A 23,876-nucleotide genomic window follows, 5' to 3' on the forward strand; every position below is an offset into this window, starting at 1 on the left:
GCTCATTAACAGCATTGTGTGTGTCTTGTACAAATTAAAGAGACAAGTGGAGCTTACACCACAAGATATTTAAGCCAAATCAAACTTCCCATGCATTAGTTCTGATTATGCTCTTGAACATTTTCCAAAGGCTTAATACATAGTAGCTTAAAAAATCTTTTATTGAGTGGTACTTTCTAAAAACAGAACAATTTGTTTGGAAATATCACATGAAGAATCATCCACAAATCAGAAGGAAACACTTTTAACCAAATCCTCTTACCTATGACACCACAATGTTTCATGCCCTGGGTAATTATCAATCAGTTCAGTGCAGAGCTCCATCTCTTCATCTAAACGGCAGGGGAGATCCACACTTTGCTCCTCTGCACAGGCAGCTTCTGTCCCTGCACTCTCTTCCCCCTTCTGAAGGCTAGGGTTTTGTTCATTTACCATTTGATTTTGTACCAGTATGTTATTGTCAGTCACTGTTCTGCGTATCAAGGAATTGAGTAAGAACTGGCGGTAATGAAATCCACTGTGGTCCGAGACATGCATGGATACCCAATATTTAGTGGATGAAAGTTCATCGAGGAGAACCTGAAACAAAATGCAGCGAGAGTTATCATCCAGTAAAAAGGAGGAATTTACCACCACTGCTTCTGTATTAAGGTAACCTCTTCTTTGGGGATTTCAGCCACTGTGGTAATAGTTTAAGAACACACAGAAAAATGATATATCACTGAGCCTTTTCCACTGTGTGCTGAAAAGCATCTCGGCATCCCAGCAGAAAACAAATTAATACTTCTTCCAAACTCTGAAAAGGCAGGCTTTTCAGAAACCTGCCCACAGGCTGACTGGGAAAAAACCCAAACCACTTACGATATGAAATAAGCAATGGTTTAAGAATCTCAGAATGGTTAACAATAAATACTACTTAGAGAAGGCAGAAACTACAGTCCTATTAGGTTTAAGAATTTTAGTTTTTACCCAGCAGATTGTGGGTGTCAGAAGGTGGGTGAGTTGCTTAAAAAGAATAAAACTCAAACTTAATTTACACCTTCATTTTCCATGAGAGAATGTCAACCATAGCATTATGTTTAAAGTCCTAGGGCCTGTGAAATACAAAACTACTTGTCCATAATCAAGTTGTTTGATTTTACTACTGAAGAACCCCTAGAAAGGCTTCCACAACAACTCTAGTAAATAGTTAAATGCCAGCTGCAGTTCTGTTTTTAACACTGCTGGCTCCTATAAATTGTCTCTTAATTCTGAGTGCTTTTAAACGTTCAAAATTCATTTCCGGAGAGAAATGCAGGTTTAGCTACCAGACAAAGCTTCTTTTACTTTGCTTTCTCTGTTAGAGCCAGTGATTTGGTTTCTTTTTACAGGCCTTAACACCTCTTTCCTCACACTACTTCTCCTCTGGAGCTTAAACTATCCAAAGAGACCAAAACTACCTTTTTCAATCACTTCTAAAGACTTTGAATATAATCTTACTGATATGTTCCTGCTTTTAATCTCTTCTCCTAAGCTACCTACATCACTTAACAGGACCAGTTGATGCAAAACAAGTTTCATAGGAAGAAGTCTTTCTTTTTGATACTGCAGCACAAAAGCCACAGACTCCCACAAAGAAAACCATGGAAACACACAAGGCCAGCTATACAGCTTTTTTGGGGGCATCTGATCTAAAAGAAATTGGAGCAAATACAATGCAAACAGTGTCTTCTACCCAAGACAGTCAACACATTTTTCTAAATCCTGTCAAAAGATACCAGCATTACCTTCCTTTTACACATCAGCAATCTCAAGTGAAGTATTAAGTAACAGTCCACACACAGTGTTCTTAAGGAGGCTAAAATTCCATGTCCAGATCTGGACTTTAACCATTAAGACCAGCTTTTCCCTTCTCAATTGAGCTTAGTATTTTAAACTTCTGAACTTTAAAATTTACGAGTCTGTTAAGAACAACATAAGGCTTAGAAAAATCAGATCAGCCTTTATTCAGCTGTGATAGGTACTACACACATTTATGCTCAACTGAGACCTTGGAAGAATCCAATTCATTTATGTGAAATATTTATAAGCTACAAATTTACAGGGGACCATCTTAATTATGCATTTTAACTCCCTGTACAAAGGGAACAAAATTATTCCGAGCATCACTCCTTATCTGAACCAGAATACCTCTTTCAAGAAAGCAACACAGAAGATTGCCATTAAAACTTTCTGAGATCTACAAAAAAAGAGCCTCCTATCTAGGAACCTCGGAGTACCAGTGGAAGATGCTTCAAACAACTGGAAGTAAAAGAAAAAGCCAGCTAATGTTTGAATTCCAAGAGGTTCTTTCTTAGGACTGTATGCTTTGCTTAGCGCTTTCTTACAAAGCCAGCTTTCTCCATTTCCATCTCTATCGGTACAAGCCCTTGTACAAGCCCTTTGCCACTGTTCTGTGAATAAAGAGGAAACTGTATGAAATCTCCTTCCTACCTCTGGTGGTGAGCTGGCTACCATGGAACTGGCAGCCTCCCCCAGAACAGGACATGTGTGTTCAGTGATCTTTGTCTTGACCTCTGGGTCTGCACTCCCTCTTACACCATCCCTGACTGACTCTTTGCTTGGTTGTTTTAGAGCACTTTTCCAACCATAAACTGCAGACAAAAACCTCCTCCCTGGTCTGGGACACTGGGGAAATGAAAAGGAACTGGGGAAACAAGCTTTTAAGGATAACTAGATAAATCCAGCAATGTCCAGTCGCAGAAACTAGCACCTTGGAGACCCAGTCATCTAAGAAAAAGCTAAGGCTATACTGGGGATGGCTAGAAGAAAACTACTTTGTGGCTCGTGAACATGCTGTCTTTTGGGCACAAGAGAAGTGTTGCTTCATGACAACTACCCCACCACTTGTTTGCTTGCTCTCCATCCTGTAATTATGAAATTGAGTATTCCAAACTGAAGAAAACAAAAAAGTTTGTAAATCCTTGCTGAACTACATCCTATTTTTCTACCCGCATGATTTCACTGAAACAACACAGTGTGTGTTGCAGCGGGGATTGCTGCAACATGTGTGAGACAGCAAGGCCCGTGGAAAAGAAATATGGACGGATTCTTGACAGATGTTTCAGAGATGTTTATTTCTCCAGCCGCATGGCCGGGGCTCTGCCCAGGAACTGTTCCAGTCACGGGACCCGAGGGTCCTTCTGCCCGCGCAGGGAACACAAACCAACCCATGGGAACGAGGCTGAGCAGGGGCAGGGAAACCCCGTGTCTGTGCCCTCAGGGCCCCTCTGCCAGGGCCGCACGGCAGGGGAGGGACCCCAGCAATGAATTTTAAGACTACACCCCTACCACTCTCTTACCCGGGTTCTTTAAATAATTATGCACCCACCTTTTAGTAGGTATCTGGAGCCTATGATCTAACGCCACTAACTGTACAGTCATGTGAGAAAGCTGACATCAGCCTTTCCAAGGCAAGTACTCCAGTAACAGAAAGATTATTCTTGACAAATCCTTGACTGATATTAATGAACGCTATTCAAACCCTACATGAACTTGCTAATGCCATTCAAATTCTGTAGCTAGAACAAATTGAAATTTATGTATTGAAAGAAGATAATGCTTTTGACTGTCTAGCATAAGAAAGAAGAAATATCTATATCCTTATGAGAAAATCTTCCTACTGGGCCAAAACCTTCTCCTCTAGCATTTTAAATCTTTTTCCCATAGACTGAGCTGAGATTCAGTCTGCAGTAGCATTAGGATTATCAAACAACAGAAAAAAACCAATCAAAATCCTATTAAACAGCCTACCTCTTGAAATCTTCCAAAGCAGGCCAACAGCTTCATTAATGATAAACCTGTTTTTAGAAGTCTATTTAAATGATAATTCAACACACAATTTATGTTTCTGGGCCTCTGCTTCCTTGTACACTTCAAACTGCAAGTCAAGTTTGCATTACAGCAGAAATATGGCCCTAACTAATACCGGTACTTATTAATTTCAGGCACCCTTGCAAGAACTAAATGGCCGTAGAATCAGTGATTGTTTTATTTGCCAGTTTTTCAGTATGGTTCCAGTCTTGCACCTCAGTGAAATTTATCATACTTTTCAGATATTCAAACACAGAAATTGCTGAAGGTGCACCATGAGACACCATGCAAGTAAACAACCCATACAGAATGTGTAGGGATGGGGTCAGGATAGCCAAGGCAAAGCTGGAACAGGACTTGGCAAGAGGTGCAAAGAAGAAGAAGGGATTGTATAACTACACAGGTCAGAAAAAAAAGACCAAGGAGAGTGTATGCTCACTGATAAGCACGAAGGGTGAATTGGTGGCAACTGATATGGAGAAAGATGAAGAACTTCTACTGAGGTCTTCATCTCAGTCTTCACTGGCCTGGCAGTCAGGCCGCCCACTTCTCTCAAGTCCCTGATCCTCTAGATTCGTGTGGGGAGAAGTGAAGTCCCTCCCACTACAGGCAAAGAGCACATTCAGAACCACTTGAGGAAGCCGAACAGCCACAAGTATATTGGATCTGAAGACCCACACTACAGAGTTCTGAGGCAACTGGTTGATGTTGCTAAGCCACTGTCCATCATATCTGAATTCAGGGCAGTTAGGGGAAGTCCCCAGTGACTGGAAAAAAGGGAACTGGAGACTGGTAAGCCTCACCTCTGTGCCTGCCAAGATCATGGTGAAGATCCTTCCACAAGATACGCTAAGGCACATATGAGACAAGGAGGTGACACAAGGCAGCCAGCAATTGTGCCTGACCAATCTGGTGGCCTTCTATGATGGAGTAATAGCAGTGGTCAACAAGAGAAGACCAACAAATGTCCAAATGTCAACTATCTAGATGTGTAAGGCGTACAGTATGGGTTCCACATGATAGCCTCATCTCCAAATTTGAGACAGACTTGATGTATTCGGATGGAAGGTCTGCTCAGTGGGCAAGGAACTGGCTGGATGGATGCAGCCAGAGGGGTGTGGCCAGTGGCTCTATGTCCAGGTGGATACTGGTGACAAGTCCCTCAGGGCTCTGCCTTGGGACTGCTGCTCTTGAGTATCTTCATCAGTAACACACAGAGTGGGATTAAGCGCACCCTCAGCACATTTGCAGATGACACGAAGCTGAGCTGTGCAGTTGACACAACAGAAGGATGGGATGGTAGACAGGGAGATACGGACAAACTTGAGAAATGGGCTCATGAGTTCAAGAAATCCAAGTGCAAGGTGCTGCACCCAGGCTGGAGTAATCCCAGACATGAGCACAGACTGAACTGAATGAGAACAGTCCTGCTGAAAAGGACTTGGGTGTTCTCACGGATGAAAAGTTGGACAAGAGCCAGCAATTCCCACTTGCAGCCCGGAAAACCAACTGGATTCGGGCTGCATCGAAAGCAGCATGGCAAGGAGGTTGAGAGAGGGGACTCTGCCCCTCTCCTCCACAGTGGTGAGACCCCACCCGGAATGTTGCATCCATCTTTAGGGTCACCAGCATAAGGATGTGGACCTGCTGGAGCAGGTCCAGAGAAGGGTGACAAAGATGCTCTGAGGACTGGAGCATCTCTCCTCTTAGGACAGGCTGAGAAAGCTGGAGTTGTTCAGCCTGGACAAGAAAAGGCCCTGGGGTGACCTCACTGTGACCCTTCAGTACCTTAAGGGCACTTACAAAAAGGAGGAAGAGGGACTTTTTTTGTGAGTAGACAGTGAATGAACAAGGGATAATGGTTAATGAAGGAAGGCAGGTTTAGAGTAAATATTAGGAAGAAATTCTTTACTGTGAGGGTGGCAAGGCACTGAAACAAAGAGAGGCTGTGGATGCCCCAACCATTGAAATATTTAAGGCCAGGCTGGATGGGGCCTTGAGCCACCTCATCTAGTGAGTGGCATCCTTGCACATGGCAGGAAGGTTGGAACAAGACTGAAGTCCCTCCCAAGCCAAACCATTCTGTGATTCTATGAAACTGCATTATTTTTGTGAAAAACTGTAATGCCTGCTTTTTCCCTGCTTTCCTTCTTCTTTGTGTTTTTCTTTGCATCACTTCTTGCACATAATCACTGTATAATTCTGCCTCTTAAAGTTACCTAGACACAAATTTTATCTCAAGTTTCTAGCTGTCTTTTATGTTCCGCACTTTTTCCTAATTTTCCAGTATCCCAAACATCTTCTGCTAGGCCATCTGAAGAGATGGTGTGTGGTGTAATGAAAAAAACCTAGAGCCAACATGGAGACTTCCCAACAGGTTAAACACATTGGTGGAGGAACAACAGCACCAGTGAAATTTTGCCAGAGGTAACAGAAATCAGATGGACAACTTTAGACAAAAGTACCACTTCTACAGTCTTTATTCTAAAAAAATAGCTCAACAGGGGGACTGGGATGGCAGGCAAAGCAAATCAACTTTGGAATGACCAAACAAATTTAAAATAGTTCCTTCACAGGCATCTTTATGATTTGTCACGAAAAGCACTCACAACTGACAATGAATAAACTCAACAGAATAATTCCAGTTCTGCATAAAGTTATTTCTATTATAGTGTAATTATTTCTCTTTAATTAAATTAAGGAGCAGCACGTGCAAAGAGCACTCAAGGTGTTATCCAGACCCTCAGAGTACAGCTACCAGTATAATGGACACAGAGATGTTTAGAACATGTGTTAGCTTTTTGTTTGTTTTAAGGCATAAAATTACTTGAATTTTCTTTAACAGTGCTAATTCCTCTCATCCTTTAGTAAGCTAGTAAAGATATTAAACTTCCTGGGTAAGAACCCTTAAAAACAGGCAGAGAAGTATCTTGAAAGCAATGTCTGATCCTGTTCTCTTTCCCTTTTTGTAGGAACCCAGAGTGCCAAGAATATTTCTCTGCCTGTTTTCAAGGGTTCTTACCTTCCTGTTTCCTGTGAATATAGACTTCTAACCTTAACTTCTAACCTCCAATATATCTCAATCCTACAATTCTTCTGAGTTTTCTGAAAACTACCTTTTCATATAAACTTGCTAGGCAGATGGGTCCAAATTCTGCCCTGTCTCTGCAATGGACACAAAAATAGTGGCTATATTGACTCAATAGTGTCCTGTAAATTCCTCCCTTACCACCCTATGTGGCAAAATGTAGCAGCTGCTGTTAAAACTGAATGATGCGTCACTGTGTCAGCCTAATACTCACAAAGAATTCACATAACAACTTAGAAAACACAGTATTACAAAACTGCCTACATAATTTCAGATCACATCACATTAACTAATTCAATTTGCTGCAGGTCTTAATGTTACAGATGCAAAATATTCAACATTGCATAAAATGTCCCTGCTGTCCCTGAAACAGTTTAATCAGCTCCCAGTGTAACTGCTGTCAAAAAATACTGCTGGAGCTGAAGAAATTAGTTACAAGCACTATTATGCTTTCTCCAAAATTCCTGCTGTCTTTACTTGGTCCTTCAATATTCTGAAACCACAGGAAGGCAAACAAGAGTACAAAACCAATATCACATGTTCAAAACCATATTTGTTATGTATTACCTTTTTTCTCTACTAGGAATTTCAAGACTAGTGCTGGAAGAATTACTTAAGAGTTGCCCATTCCTCACTTCAGCTCACAGTCCCATCTATACTCTTCCCACACACATATTAGCACCAATTACTAAGAGAGAAACGTAACTTTGTACACAGGCAAGAAAAATGTGTTATTTCTGCTGAGCAGAATCTGCTTACACTGGCAAGAAAAATGCAAAACATATTCTGCAGTATTTTGCCCGCTTTCTTAAAACATTCTTAGCTACCTGTGATAACTTCACCTGATACTCTTCACTCATGTTATACAACCTGCTTAGCAAACCAGTATTTGGGTTTTCTGGATAAGAAAATTCAAGAATTTATTCACTATTGTATTATACCTTGACAGTGAGCTTTGCCAAATGCTGTAAAACCCAGATGCGATGGGACCAGGCATTGTAGTTGCTTGGATACCTCCCAGCAGCTTCGGAGCAGACATTCATTTCCTCCTGTACTAGTCGGTGAATTCTCTCCACGGGTGCTGCTCCCAAGTTTCCTTTAGACGCAAGACTGGGCAAGGAGTTTTCCTGAATTAGTTGTTGCAGCACCCATCGTCTGGTTAAATGATGTAAAGTGTTAATGGTGAGAGAGCAATTTTAAGAGAAAAAAATAGTTTTTCATTTGCATAAATCAAATCTTTCCAGTATTTCTATTCTCTGAACTACACTGGAGCTAGGTAATGAGTGAGTAGTAAACAACCACCTGAACACTTGCCACACTAAAAGCTGTGACGCAAAGATCACACTCCAACTCAGCTGTACCAGTTTGCTCACCCTAAGTGATCATGGCTACTCACAGCATACTAAAACAAAACAGAAGGAAACAGCTAATTTATGAAAGAGTGCAAGCAGAATGCGTGTGAGATTTCTAATGAGCTCCTCTTTCAAAGTCTACCATAGCACTAAAATGAAGTATCCAAAGTGAGATAAAAGAAAGTGATTTAATAAAAAATTAACTCTGCTTAGTATCTTTTACATCTGGCAGTACTGCACACTGCAATTCAAATTTCTTTCTGTACATCACCAGCAGTAGCAAAGTCCAAAAGGTTTATGGTCTCAAGGGCTATAGGTATAAGCAAAACAAATGTTTTTACTGATGAATTACACATATTTGATTTCATGTGTCTGAGATAAGCACAGATTCCTAGATGGTTTGGGTTTTTATTTTACTCTGGACAGAGTTTAAGCAGTATTTTTAGAGGCAACCTCAATGCTGCATCTGTAGCCTGAACACAAAAGGGTCCTACAAAAATGGGTTACAGATGTGTGAACTTCTGCAGAGCAGCCCATGCTAATGGAATTGCGAAGGACCAACGTGGAATGCTCTAGAGAGATGGACATCCTCTGGTCTGAGACACAAAGGTTATCCTGTTTTGTACTGGCTCACATCAGTTCCAAAACCAATGATTGCTACTTTCAGAAAGGTGTCACTCCTGGTTAAAAGAAATCAGTAAATAAAATAGAACTAATAAATTCATTTTCTTTACAGAGAGAATTCTATTTTACAAGCCATATATAAAATTATATATATATAAAATAGGTAAGTCAACCACTGTTTTAAGAAAATGGTTACTTCATCTGCTTTTTCTCTCATTTGAAAACATAATATACTTGTTCACTGGTAGGTTTCATATACATTGTATCTTTTCCTCTCAGTTATCAAAAAAAGACAAAGTATTGGAAGACAATATTAAAGATAATTTATAAGAATGCAATTTTAAACTCTTAGCAGAAAATTACAAGCAGTATATGAACACTTTCTTCATATACACCATGTGTTTTAAATAAAGATGTACAGCCAAGCAAACCATGCTCTGACTGTTGTATAACAGTATTTTAGGATATGTGGTAATTTTGAAGACTTAATTTTTGATTTTTAAAAATGTCTTTAACCCAAACATCACCTCTTAGTATTTTTTAACTTCAGTCCAGAGGTATGCAAGAAATGGAAAATTCAAAAATAGTCTAGGCAGAAAATCTTAATGAGCATAGTCACTCTTAACAAAAGATATGTATTATTTCATTAACATCAACTTCTGAGTAAAACCATAAAGACAAAGTATTTCAACTCTAATTATTTCAGTTTCTTAAAATGAGCATGTTTTACAAAACAAGGAATTCTGATAAATTATATATGCAAGAGAGAGTGGAAAAAATACAGACTTTATGGGCTCTCTGGCTACAACATCACAAAAAATATAAAATTAAGTTAGAGCTACTTTATAGACAATGCAATCACAACCTCAGAAGACTTAAAATATATTTTTGGAACCTGTTGAATACCACGGCATTATTTGGGTTTTAAGCAAGATTTCCTCCAATTAATTTGGAGTCACTTTCACCTTTGCTCCTATTGCTCTTACAGTTTCTGGAATTACTACAAACAAAGAATTGTTAAGTGATAACAGCAAAATCAATAGATATACTGACTGTATATGCACAATATATACCTGAACCCCCCAAAATATATAGCAGGAGGTCATCTGACAAAATGAATGACAAGTATTTCGACATCTTCAGTGAGTGTGTGTATCTGTCATGTATAAGAAAAAACAATGTGGATATGGTTTACTGTACTTTATTCATAGCCCCATTACAGGTTTTTGCATCTTCTGTCTGAGATGTAATACCATGAGGGAACAGAAAACCCCAAATTAGTCATTATGCTGACGCAGAAAAATATTTTTGTGAATCTTATTTTCTAAATGTATCAATCATGGTCAGCATATCCAAATCCAAGCCAAACATTTGTACAATCATCCTCAAATTTACTTTTCTGATATAGGCAAATAAGAGAAAGAACAACAAATTATGACACTATTAAAACACTCCCAATTTAAGTTTGCATGGAAATCATAGACAGAATTTTTTATTATTTCTAAAATACAAATAAATATAAAGAACCTAATGTTATGACTTGTTTGATAAAAAGATATCATCATAATGATATGGATGGCACCAGGTTCAGAACTATTAAAATGCAAAAAATCTTATTTTTCCAGTGTTAGCTACCATGTAGAAAAAGTAAACTACGACAAACTGCAAGATTTTTTTCCCATTATAACTACATAGTTTTGCTTCAAAGCCGCAAGTTAGTAGCATGAGGATGATGAAAAGCAGCTGAACATGAAAATTAAAAACCAGTGCCAAAGAAATTCATTATTGTTGTTGCTGTATCAATGGAACTCCTTGGAATATTCCACATACTGCTTTCTAGGTTTACTCTGATAATTTTAAGCTCATGCATGCACTGACAAAGAAGAGTTTACCAACAACTTCCCCCTCTAAAAATTCTCATGTAGTAAGTTTTGTTATGTTCTTTATAGAGTACGAACCCCCTAATGCAGTATCAACTTTACAGCTGCCCTAGTGCTGGACATGTTAAACACAAACATTGCAAACTAGTTCCAAATGTGTTATATTTAAATCTCTTTAGAGCTGTCTATAAAAGGATGACCTATCTTTTTCTTTCTATCATGAGAAAAGATCACACATGTACAGAGTTTTTTGGTTTTTTTTTTTAAAGCTGAGCAATGGATCTATACTACACTTGGCTCTGCTACAGGCATTTTAAGGTCAGTCATGACTGAGATGGTGCATTTGAACAATCCTGGAGTTAGATTTTCCAAACATGTGATCTGTTATTTTAATGTCCACTAATGGTGACTGATCAATTTGGCTTAAGTTACAAATTATAAATTCACCAAACCAAAAAGACCAGTATTGAAATGGAAAAGAACCCAGCTTTGGTTATAAACATTGGCTTTAACAGTGTCTTTGCTTTCTGAAATGCCTGTAGACAAGCAATGTAGTGGTAAGTTGGAAGGAAAGGAAAAACTTACAGTGCTCAAATACTTACTATTGATGGAATCAGAATTTCCAGGCTGAAAATTTTAGGCGCTGCAAGACATGATAAATCTCTAGGGAAATTTATCCTACCTCCAAACTTTATTTAAAAAGTACGCAGCAGAAAAGGTACATATGATTTCAGTTCTAAGTGTAGAATATAGACATGTAGCTTCAAAAGTCAAAGCACAGTATTCTGCAATGACTGGTTCAAACAATATGATAGATTTCTAGACATTCTCCTGCATCTATGACTCTCCTTAACCCAAGAACAGGAAACAAAAAAAACCCTAGGAAAAATGTTTGAGGAGTCAATAGAAGGCAAGGGAAACCAACCTATGAATCCATGTTTCTGGACTCTTTGGAAACTTGGTTAACGCCAGTTTTCCAAGATGCAAATCTTTAAGTGGATTTAAAGTGCCAGACAGTATTAATTCTTTCCTACAAAAGATAAAATAAATCTGTGTGAATGAAAGTAGTAACCTGAAAACAGAACACAAATCCCAGTAACAAATTGCATGGCATTTCCTTTGTATCATAACAGAACTTCACTGTCAAACTACACGAGTTAAAAAACCCTTTAGTGCATTAATCCATTCTACTGTACTATCCATATGTGCACAAAGAACTTCATGTGAACACATACAACCCATTAGTTCTCAAACCTACCCAGAAATCACTGAGTCAACTACCAGTAGGGTTACATACATGAATAAACATCCCTTCTTGAAATTAAGCCCTTAAGTAATTGTGTATAACTGAAAATACTCTTACACATAGCACTCCTCCACACTTACTTTTAGTTTTTAAATACTGTTCAAGATAGAGTGTCAAGGTTCCCTAAATTTATAAAGAAAAGGGGAATATTCTCTCTGCGTATACTGTTTTACAAACAACAAAAAGGCTGAAATTGCTGAGTTAACTTAAATGTAAAACAATCTCTGGTTAAAAAAAAATTTACCTTGACAAAACAATGTTCCTCCAACACAACCCTTCCCAAAGTACTTCCAACAGACACAGCAAAATGAAAATCTGTACTTGGCTTTCTCACCTTCTTTACACAGAATTCCTTGCCCCTCACCCTCTTCTTTCTAGCTTTGTAACTCTTATTGCCTGTCCTGAGCATGTTTGCAGGCATCACCCCATCTCTGGTTACTTCAAGGGCACTATTCTTCATATCTTATTCTCCAATCTAGTAGGTAGCAGCTTTGAAGTAAAGATACAGTAACTTCCAAAGCTACCATGTGCAGAAAGAAAACACACATTTCCCAGAACCTGCAGAAGTCACAAGTGAAAACTGAGAGTGCAAGAAGCAGCAGCAATTTTGGTATGAGTTTGGGTTTTGGTTTGGTTTTTGTAATAATTTCTGATTCATCATGATAGGCATGGCTCCAGTAAGTGAGGAGCAGATGATCAACTTTCTGACCAAAAGACCCCAGGGGGATGGGAGAAAATATATTCTGGAAAGATCTGCTATCAAATAAGAAGGCAAAACTTCTCTGCAGTCTGTCACAGAACACATAATGCTGTCCTAAAGTTATGGCCTGAGTCTCACAAAAAAATTGACATATTTCCTTTCTGTGAGTACATATTTTCTGTCTGACTTGATAGTTTTCAGTAGGAAACTGACTCCATCTGGTACTTTGGCTTTGTGTTGCTGTAATTGAATCTTACAACCACAGTCAGAAGCTAATGGTTGCAACACTAACAGTGAGCAAATATTACTGAAAATTGAAGCAGAGTGGGGAAATATATAAATCTTTGTCAGAAGTTTTGCTTCTGATAGCTACTGGGACATTTATTTTTATCTCAACAAGGTTCCAGCATGCTTCAGATCGGATGCTTTCAGCCGGTTTTTAACAGGCAGTTCAGATATACCAACCAGAAGTGGCAGACTGACCAGACCGTTCTGTGCCAGTGCACTCACTTTTGGAAAACAGACAAAAGAAAGATTCAGGGTCAGCATTGGAGTGGGTGGAACAATTGCCTCATTACTGCAATGCAAAAGGTGATGTTTTGGTAAAAATGACACACAGAATGAAAATACAGCTGAGATCAGTCTGATACTTAAAACAAATACATGTTCATTTTTAACAAAGATTTAGATTACCAGGCCATCTACCTCCCAAAACCTCAACTTTCAGAGAAGAAATCGCTCTTTCTGTATTAAAACATTCACTGTAAGTAAATGGGCTCACACTTAACACACTCTTAAAGTAAACTTCCTCTTTTGCAAAGTTGAGGAGCAGTGCAGACAAGATCCACCTTCACTGCTGTAGTAGAAAAGCTGTTTTCAGCTGTATTTGTTTTCAAATGAGATTCTCCCATTCACGAAGGACTGCAAGCACAGTATGACTGAAGTACCATACACACCCACATAAACCCCCTCTAAGCTCTTTCAGCTAACATCCAACCTGGGATACATAACTTCTAGCTCACTTCCTTGCCATGTGGATCACAGATAATGTTTCAGCCTTAAGGATTATAGCTCCCACAAAAGATAATTTGGAATAATTTAGACTTGCTGCTTCATGCTGACACCTTTGAAGTCATTCATATCTGATAGCAGTATGTTTGACTTTTGAGAGCATCTTGTTACCTAATGTCTTTTCATCAATTGTACATGCCAGGAAGTAAAACAAGAAGAACAAAGGCATTTATGACAATTCCTTTACAATCACTTACATAAAAGTTTTGGTCATTTTAACTTGCAAGAGTTTTCAACTTCTGAAAACACAGGACAACTGAATTTAGTATCAACAGCTGGAGATATCCCTTATCCCATTCAGTGTAACAGGGGTTCCTCTCTCAGCTCCAGGAAGTGACACATCTATTCTTTAGTAAGTCTTCCTCTGCTATAGAGTTACCTCTTGCTCAGGTCTCAGGGTTTAGGTTATAGTTGCTGCCCTTCTGTAACTTCCCAGTCATTTCTGATTTTAAAAAGTAAAAAAAACCAAATCTATATAGTAGGCACATTACAATTGTTCAGAATAGCTCCAAAGCCAAAGTAGACTATGTAGCCTAGATCACATGTTTAAAGTTCTGTGTTCTCCTGTGCTTCATTAACCAGGCACAACTTTCTGGGATCGCCAGCTGAGCTGAAATGCTCATTTGTCTTCCACAACACCATTTTAGTCTTCTGACTTGGCTCTGCCAAGTCCTGTGTCCTTTCCTAGGACAGGATTTCCTTTTCTTTCTCTTCCTCTATCTTCAAGTTCAGCGCTACTGAGTCAACCACTATCTCTGAAGCTCTCATCAGAATTCAACATACAAAAAAGGGATTATCCCAGTCTAAAATGAAAGAGTCAATAAATTATAAGAAACACACTGTGTGCAGGGCTGCTATTCAGTAAACAACTAGAATACTTTCTATTTTTCAGGCTACTTAGCGTCTATGATGATTTTTTTCCCCTTAAAATAAAGCAGTGAATTTGTGTATGGAGAATGCAAGATGAACCTGGCATCACAAACATCCTCTGAGCAACAAGAAACTAATCATCCCACAACAGATCCATCATGTTCTGCAAGCAGAATGCAAATCTCATACAATTAGTTCTCAGCTCGGACTACCTCAGGATAACAATTTATCACCAGCATCTGTACAGAACACAGTCTGTTCTTTGTAACTGATTATGCCACACATCTGTCTCGCTTGACCTGTAACTTCACAGAGAAGCTGAAATATATGTCAACATAACTAAAGTGCCTACCCTTCAAAAAAGCAAACTTCCAGCAGGAGCCTAAAACAATGTAGGGCCAGATTCAGCAAAGCAGCTCCTTGGCCTCCCGAGAAACTGACTGGCTTGTGTAACAAGTACTTCTCTCTGGATGCTAAACAGAGCTTCAAAGACACACTGACTGGTAGATCACTAGTCAGGAATTTGGGGAGTAAGGCTATCTTCTGCAGTAATTGTATATTTTGATAAATCATAAACATCATAAAAGAGAAAACAATCCTCATCCATATTCCTTAACATTTTTAATTCCACTTACAACTTTGAACTACTCTTCTCATGCACATAAAAGCTAACTCAGCTGTCAGGCAGAAAAAAAGCCAGACTGATAAGGATGAATGCATCTGCAATAAAAGAAAGTCCACAAAACATCAACCAAAAATCAATTATAAGTATCATAAGATTTAGATTACTGTAACATCTTATACAAGCTCCTAATTCCATTTTATCACTTGCAAGCCACTCAAGCTATACATTTTCATGACAGTAAACCCTTTGCTATCACATTCATCCCCCTTTTTTAGGCCTGAGATGCTAGAAGGATACAGATCACAGCAGAATCCTTCAGAACTACTTCGGCAAAGAAGAAAAAAGAAAAAGCTGGATTTGCCATAACTAGGGCTGACAGCTACACGCAGCCATCATTTTTCTAGGTCATTTTGTTAATGCACCAACTACAACAGTGCACCTTAACTACAGAAGTGCTGTTTTCTATGAATGCACTCCCAGAGACTACCAAAACTTTGTCAGCCCTCCAGCCCTCCTGAAACTACAGCTTTAAGACTGTCTCCAGTCTTACCTAGGCAGCAGAAAGAGAATATTCCTCCGAGATTTACAGAAAAGTCTTAAGATTACAAAGTTGTAAGGACCTGATGTTTCCGCACCTCCTGAAGAGCAAGAAAGTAAATTCCTGCTCCTCCTCCATCATGTCTCCTGGACAACTTCAACAGGTACAAGAAAGGAGAGGGGAGGAGGGAAATGTGTTTGAAATAAAGGGCAGACACCTTCCCCGCTTCTCTTGCAGTGTAGCTACAGAGGTCTACTCAGCTATGATAGCCTACACTGGTAGTGGCAGGAGACTGAGCTGGAACCTGGATAGAACTCACAGAGGGGTAAAAATGAAAACAGTGAATACACACAGCAGACATCAGTTGAGCACTATCCTCATTAACTGCAGGAGGAAAGACGAATGGTAGTTCAGCGGGACTTATACATGTGAAAATGTGGTGCAAACACGTGCCTTCATATGCACCGTAATCTTTAGCCTGCACTAAAAAAAAAAAAAACCCCAAACCACCCCCCCCCCAAAAACCAAACCCAACCAAACAAGTAGACCCCCACAAACAAAAAACCCAACCAACCAAACAAACCCAATAAAAACCAAAAAAGGGCAGTCTTAAACTATCTGCAGTATACAGAAAAGAAGAGATTTTTAACATTACTCCAGTACTTCTTAGCTGACAAGTTCTTGCTGTGTCACTACCTACCACTTGAAACAAAGCTTTCAGCTTGCTCATGTAAGGCCCAGGTCTTTCCGATGGCATTTTCTGAGTGCAACATACCTCACGTTCCAAGCAGTGGTGAAGTCAGGGTTCAGCAGTAGCAGGGTACATGTGATATCTATCAGCTCTACAACAATGGAACAAGAGACATTAGGATTAGTAATGATCTGCACACAGCACTGATCTCTCCACAGTCCCTTACTCATTCCTCAAAGTCTCTCCGCAACGGGCTGCTGTACCTGTGGATGACCACCTCTGTAAAATACTGCTCTGTCTCATTCCAGAAGAAATGCTAGCTTAATTTAAGAGGGAGCAAGATCTGCCATATACTCCCTTTCCATTTTTTAAAATAATGAACTGAGTATGCCCTCAGCAAGGAAAGATAGTTATACAAAATCCTTGAGTATTCAGTGATTTTAACTGTACACACACTACGTATGAGAAGCAGAGAACTCTTCAAAGAAGATCCAAAGATTTTTAAATACTACAGAGAAGTAAAAATATACCCTACTATTTTAGTATGTAGTATATGGCAGCTAAGCAGTAAGTATATGGCAGCTGCAGATGGCTGCCATATACTCTACTGTTAAAAAAATACACACTATAAAGAACCTGTAGCTAAAAAATGAAACACCACAGCTATGAATAAGAATTACAAAAGTACTCCCTACTGAACTGCACAGAAAACACTTTAAATACATTGTGAAGTGCTTCAGATTAAAACTTTAAGACTAATTCAGTAAAAATCCTAAGCAAAACTCACAACACTTGTTTGCATCCCTGCATTTAAGCACTGTACACTGCAGATTTATGTATTACCCTTATTTTTAACTATGTCATAAAAACTGAATGTGACTATGCAAGCTTTTACTGTCAATTAAATTTGGCTACAGTCTCTCCTAATCACCCTGCATTTAGCATACTAATTAGATTGTACTTCTGGTGATTTCCAGCAAATAAGAGGTACTTCATTACTTGAAAGAAGAAGATGGTGCTCACGGAAACAGATCTCTGGCTGGTGCAGTTAATATGACTGTAAAATGAACTGTTAAGAAGTCGTTGAAAAAATTCAACAGTAACGGGACATAAATTAATTCAAAATGCAAAGGAACACAGCTTCACACATCTTTGAAATGGAAGTCAGTACTTAAGTAGGTGAAAAAGTGAAATACCTTCATGTATTACTGGGTGACTGATTGATCATTTATGTCCAGCAAAGAAATTTTGTGGTTTTCATTATGCTCTTTCTTATGAGGAACATGCTAAGCCATCATATAATGCAAGGGGTGATGGGGGGTGTGGTGTGGAAGTCTTTAGTGTACTGTTGACTTTGCACTAAGCTGTGATGTTTTGAAAACTGGCTCAAGGAATGAACTTAACTTTCTATTTTCACAAGTTTTAGTCAAACCCCTCTCTGCTGCCAAGGAATAAATATTTCTCATATGTGCAAAGCTTCTTCCTAATTTACTGCTTGAATGTACCATTATTTTTCCTTGGTATACCCAATTCCTGAACAAGAAGTATTTCAACACCCATTTAATTTTATGCAGCTGACTATCCCAATTCAAATAACCAGGACTACCCACATACACAAAATTGAACATACATAAAATTAAACATCTGCTAAGTGTTTTGTGGCTACTGCTTCAATTTTACATTCAAAAGCTAGTTTGGCAACATTTAACAAAACATCCGTTTTATAAGGAGGTACAGTTAAAATTGTGAGCTGTGATTGTTTCATGTATATTTTCCATTTTACCTACAATAATGGTTTTAGTAACTATTAGGTACTACCACTGTACATGTTACATACACATCAAGCAAAAGTTTATTACAACCTATTTCAGTCTTCTGAATACTTTTTAGGAAAGATTTTCAAAGTCCACTTAGAACCATACAGTTTGTTTAGTCATTATTTCCAATTAATACGACCATTCTGGTAATGTCATAAACTCAATCAAGTCCAACTTACACAGAATTTGTTAACATTTTGTCCATTTTCCCATTACAGAGGTTCACTGCATCCTGAACCTTACCAAAGGAAAGATAAAAGGAAAATCTCCAAGTAATATCCAGTTCTTTCATGTCAATGTTCTTTGATGTAAGTAACAGTTGAAGAGTCATGAAGTGTAGATTCTGAGCCAGAGATGTGAAATGACACAATTTAGTAACCTCTGAGCCACTTTTCAATAGAAAGTCTTATGACAGGTCTGGGACACAATTCTAGTAGTTGCCAGCTATTTCCCCGTGTCAGTAATAAAACCCAACATATCTCATAATTTAAAATTACTTTCTACTAGATACATTTTAGGCAAACTACAGCATTATAGGTGCTTACACTGAACATGCCCTTTTGCACATTAAAGTCTCCCCAAATGCAAAATGACGAATAAAACAATAAGGTTCTAGCTTACTTTTTAAATATGGCTATATCCAATTTTTTAGACATTCTGGGAGCAGTTTGTAACAATTTCAGAAAACCATCTTGACATAATATAAATAGCACGCATGCATTAATTTAAAAAATACTGGAGAAAGGATAAGAACATATTGTAAAATTCAGATTTCTAAACTGAAATAATTGCAAGAGAAGCAGTCATTATTCTGGATTCCAAGTATCCAAAAGAAACTGTAACTAAATTAAACACCTGTGTCACTAACCTACCAATGAATGACTATAAAGTACCTTCTTCTTCCAAGATCCCATCAGAAAAAATATCAGATGCCACATCTAAAAACAGACACTTAAATCTGTTTTTCTGCTCTGTTCTATTTTAAATGGCTTACAGTGACTCAAACAAAACAGAAGAGGTAACTAGAGACTACATCTGCAATCACCATTTATAACAAGCTTCAATAGAATATACAGCTGAGTTCTGAAGCAGTAATAGACAAATCTACCTCTTTACTAGATGCAAAAGAAAACAACTACCCTGCCAAATTCCAAGCATACACTTTTGTCAAAAGCAATCTGGAGCCAAATCCTTGAGAATACTGAAAAAAAAAAAGTAACATCTCGTGACAGGGTATACATACTTATGACACATTAGGGACAAGTCTCTAAGCCAACCTGGGAAAGATTTTTGCCTTCATTCTCTCCACCACTGCAGTTCAGTTTCTGCTAAAACTTTCTATCAAATTTGAAACTTAATTATGGTAAAACATACTAAACTCCTTTTCAAACAGGTCATTAACATTAAGGCCCTGATTGTGTTTTACAGTGGTTACAGAAAACCTCAGCAGACATGAAAATGCTGTGGATCACCTCTTCTCACGCATCTGAAACTGACTTTTGTAAGTGAAGAGACAAAGCAGAATGGAGTTTCATTTTCAAAAGAAAGCCAAACAAGTTGCAGGCACTAAAATTCATCCTACTGCCGTATTCACTGACAGAGTTTTCTGAGCTGCATTTTGAGAGGAAGGGTTCTGCAAGGTTTCACCCATGAGGGAAGCAGAGGCTCACAGACACCATCCCTGTGGCATCACGGCGCGTCACCACAACAAAGCACCTGCACTGCTGTGACTGCAGCAGGGTGCTAGCACAAAGGTAATGGTTATCAGTCATCTTCAGACATCCGAAAACATGACACAGATCTCAATGTTTGTAGTTTGGCTTGAAACAAGAAGTTTCTGTCTGTGTGGAAACTTCAACGGTGAGACTTCACAGTAACACTTGACACCAAAATGAAGTCTCCCTGCTGGAGATCTGCAGCATAATAACAATACACATCCCAAACTCCTACCTCAGACCTCCAAAAGCACTGCAATGAGAACCACTGGTGTCGCTAAGATTGCCTGTGCTAGCAGGTTCAACTGTTCAAATGCTGAAGTTTGTATCTCACTATGTGTCAGTCAACATCAGTTTTATTCCCTGTATTAGATCTCTTTTTATTGATTTTGTAGTCATCTGCATTATAAATGAGTGCCTGGAGTGATGTCACAATCACCAGTTTCTATCAAAACTGAATAAATCATCAGCAGCTTGGTGGCAGTTATCAAAAAGATCCTGGTTTCTAACCATAGAACACAAAGGCCAAGAAGAAATGAAGTTACTTATGTTAGCAATACACATCCCCTAGGAATAGAGTCTTTTAAAGATGTCTGTAATGACAAAAAATACTAAAGAAAATAAATTCTGTGAAAATAAAAAATAAATGGCAATGTAAAATTTTTAAAGTCCATAAAATACTCTTCCTAGATAATCACATAATGACATGACATCAACCCTCTGGGAGGAGTGTGAGAAACACAATGACACAAAAACACACAAAAAAATCTGTTAGACAAAAATAAAATACAATCAACAGGTCAGTCATACACAGCAACACATGAAAACACTCCAACTTCTTTGAGCAACTCTTTTGAAGGGTAATTAATTCTAAGGATCAAGCCAGTGCACTGTTACTCTAACACACCCAAGGTGTACAGCTAGCACTGGAAGACTCCATGTTGCCAGGTGAATGCGTTCCTCCTTGTCACAATCTGCCTTGACAGCCATTTCATGTCACTCTTTCCAAAAGGCTTGCATTATGCATCTGTATGTTTGTAATAAGGAATCAAAGTGTGTTTAACAAATCTAAGTGTGTTTAGCGGATCTAGACTCTGCCACCAAGTAGACAAAAGTAGGCAACATTCACTGCCTTAAGAATGCTCCAACTCCAAGATCCACTGAAGACCTCAACCTTCTTTTCCATATCATCCCTGAATGCAAAAGAAGCTCAAGTGCACATTTATAGACTTGAGTCTATAAATGTGACTGTGCTGTACACTGCACTTCAATGAGAATCGGTGCACAGCTGGGTTCATCCACTTAAAGCGAAACAGCCTACAGCAATAAAATACTAAAGAAGAGAAAAGCAGGTATCAAAAGAGAGATGCTATTGACCAGACATCTCCTCCTGATCTACACTGCTATTTAGAAGACACTACAACAATAAACAAAAAACTTGTTTCATAAACTAGTTACTCTTTTTCATTCTTACTCTGAACAGGACACCTTATAAGTAGTCAAATACCTCCTATGTCACATCTGTTCATAATTCTTTATTTTGAATTTTTTTAAAGAACATATACCAAAGAATTTTTCATGCAAGTTAAAACCAACTAAAAACCAAACCAAAACAAAGAGATGAGAAAGGAAATAAAACTTTACAATTACCAAGCTGTAGGGACTAATACTTTGTGGTACCTCCTCATCTGAAACACTGCACTCATTTCTTACTTTAGATATATGCATCACCACATTTTCCTTCTGACTCAGGAAAACAGGAGGAAATTCTTTCCGTATCAACTAATATCACTTCCCTAAATAACTCACTGAAGTAAGCTGTCTCTCTCTAACCTTTCCAGTTTGGGCAAGAGAGAAAGAAATTACATTTTCAACTAGATGATCCTACAACTTGTTTAAGCTGTTAAGATGCACAATCCAAAGCCTGCTCTCCTCAGTAACCATCACTTCTTCCAGAACAGGTTAAGCTGGCATTAACAAGGGTAAATGATCTGGAGAAGGGCATTAAGTGCACCCTCAGTCAGTTTGCAGATTACACCAAGCTGGGTGGGAGTGCTGATCTGCTGGAGGGTAGGAAGGCTCTGCAGGGGAATCTGGACAGGCTGCATTGATGAGCCAAGGCCACTTGTATGAGGTTCTGATAGGTCTTGCCCCTGTGTCACAACAACTCCATGCAACACTACAGGCTTGAAGGACAGTGGCTGGAAAGATGCTTGGTGGAAAAGGACCCAGAACTGTTGGCCAGAACCAGCTGAATGTGAACCAGCAGCGTCCTCAGGTGGTCAAGAAGGCCAAGGGCATCCTGGCTTGGATCACAACAGTGTGGCCAGCAGGATCACGCCAGTGACCGTCTCCATGTACTCATGGAAACATCAGTGTGCTGGAGTGAGTCCAGAGAAGGGCAACTGGAGCACAAGTCTTATGAAGAAGAGCTGAGGGAGCTGGAGGTGTTTAGCCTGAAGAAAAGGAGTTTTGGGGCAACCTTATTGTTCTCTACAGCTACCTAAAAGGAGGTTGTAGCCAAGTGTCAGTCTCTTCTCACAGGCAACAAACAACAGGATGAGAGAAAATGGTCTTGGGCTGCATCAGGAGAGGTTTAGGTTGGATATGGGGAAAACTTTCCTCACTGAAAAGTGTTGTCAAAATTGGAACAGACTGCCCAGGAAGTGGTGGAGTCACCCTCCCTACAAGCATTTTAAAAGACAGGTAAACACAGCACTTAGGAACACGGTTTAGTGTTGGACTTGGCAGTGTCAGGTTTATGGCTGGACTCTGACCTTAAAGCTCTTTCCCAAACTAAATGATTCCACGATGAATAAAAAATGTGCACTAAGAATCATGTAATATTCTCTTCTCCAACCCAGAACTTACCATCTTTGTTCAGCCACTGTTTTCTTTGTCTGTAGAGGAGAAGTTTATTGTGGACATATGGCAAAAGAAACTTCACACACCAGCTCTCCACACCAAGCTTGTTTTCTACCAGGACAATAGGGCTCCGGTTATATCTGGCTTCAGGGCAGGGTATTAATCCAATTTCATCTCTTAAAAAACAGAAAGAAATATAAGATTATTTCCTGTAGGTGACAATTGTTTTTCTCAATAGCACATGCTGGCAATGCTTCCCAGCCAAACATTTCATCGTCTTTTTTTTCCTCATCTTTGCTGAAATCTGTAATCTAAAAGGTTTTATTCGATTTTCACAAAGATCCTAAATGACAAAGGCCCCATTTTTTCTGTGTTTAGGTTGTCATCCAAGCAGTTTAACTCAGCTGAATCAACACAAGCACCCCTGTTTTTGTAATAAATGTGACAGAGCTGCAACAACTGCTTCAGCAAGAGAAACAGAACATGTTAACTAGTACAGGCACCTGACTGACCAAAAGCTACCCAGGTGTGCCCTGCACTAGTAGCCTGACCAGGTGCTCTGAGACTAAAGATGACACAGAAGAAAACCACATAGACAGCCATATGCTCACTTCCACACATACCATTTTTCATTGTCCCAGGCAAGGCAGCATGATCAACAGGGGGAAGATTTGAGACACAGAGGGCATCTCTGATGAGATGACAATTCTGTAGGAGAAACTTAAGCCCTTAAAAACAGTGACAAACACAAGCATTCACACCAGCAAACCAAGCAGAAGGGACTCAGCTGTTTAGTTTCAATGGGCCATACCATATTTTACTTTTTCATCAGATTTTTCTAGCATGTTGGAATAGCAGCTTCAGCAGCTTCTTAAAAATAAA

General features: G+C 39.0%; 1 protein-coding gene across 1 annotated transcript in view; it reads right to left on the reverse strand.

Moving 5' to 3' along the window:
- The window catches only part of PTAR1 (protein prenyltransferase alpha subunit repeat containing 1), a 38,240-nt gene that overhangs the window by 9,364 nt on the left and 5,000 nt on the right, over nucleotides 1–23,876 (reverse strand). The window contains exons 2-6 of the mRNA XM_082301477.1: nucleotides 23,001–23,170; nucleotides 16,682–16,748; nucleotides 11,722–11,826; nucleotides 7,882–8,095; nucleotides 263–579 (exon numbers count right to left, since the gene is read on the reverse strand). Coding sequence (XP_082157603.1) covers nucleotides 263–579; nucleotides 7,882–8,095; nucleotides 11,722–11,826; nucleotides 16,682–16,748; nucleotides 23,001–23,170 — 873 coding nt within the window. The remainder of the gene's footprint in view (nucleotides 1–262; nucleotides 580–7,881; nucleotides 8,096–11,721; nucleotides 11,827–16,681; nucleotides 16,749–23,000; nucleotides 23,171–23,876) is intronic.

This window comes from Coloeus monedula, assembly GCF_965178545.1.
Source record: "Coloeus monedula genome assembly, chromosome: Z".
NCBI lineage: Eukaryota > Metazoa > Chordata > Aves > Passeriformes > Corvidae > Coloeus > Coloeus monedula.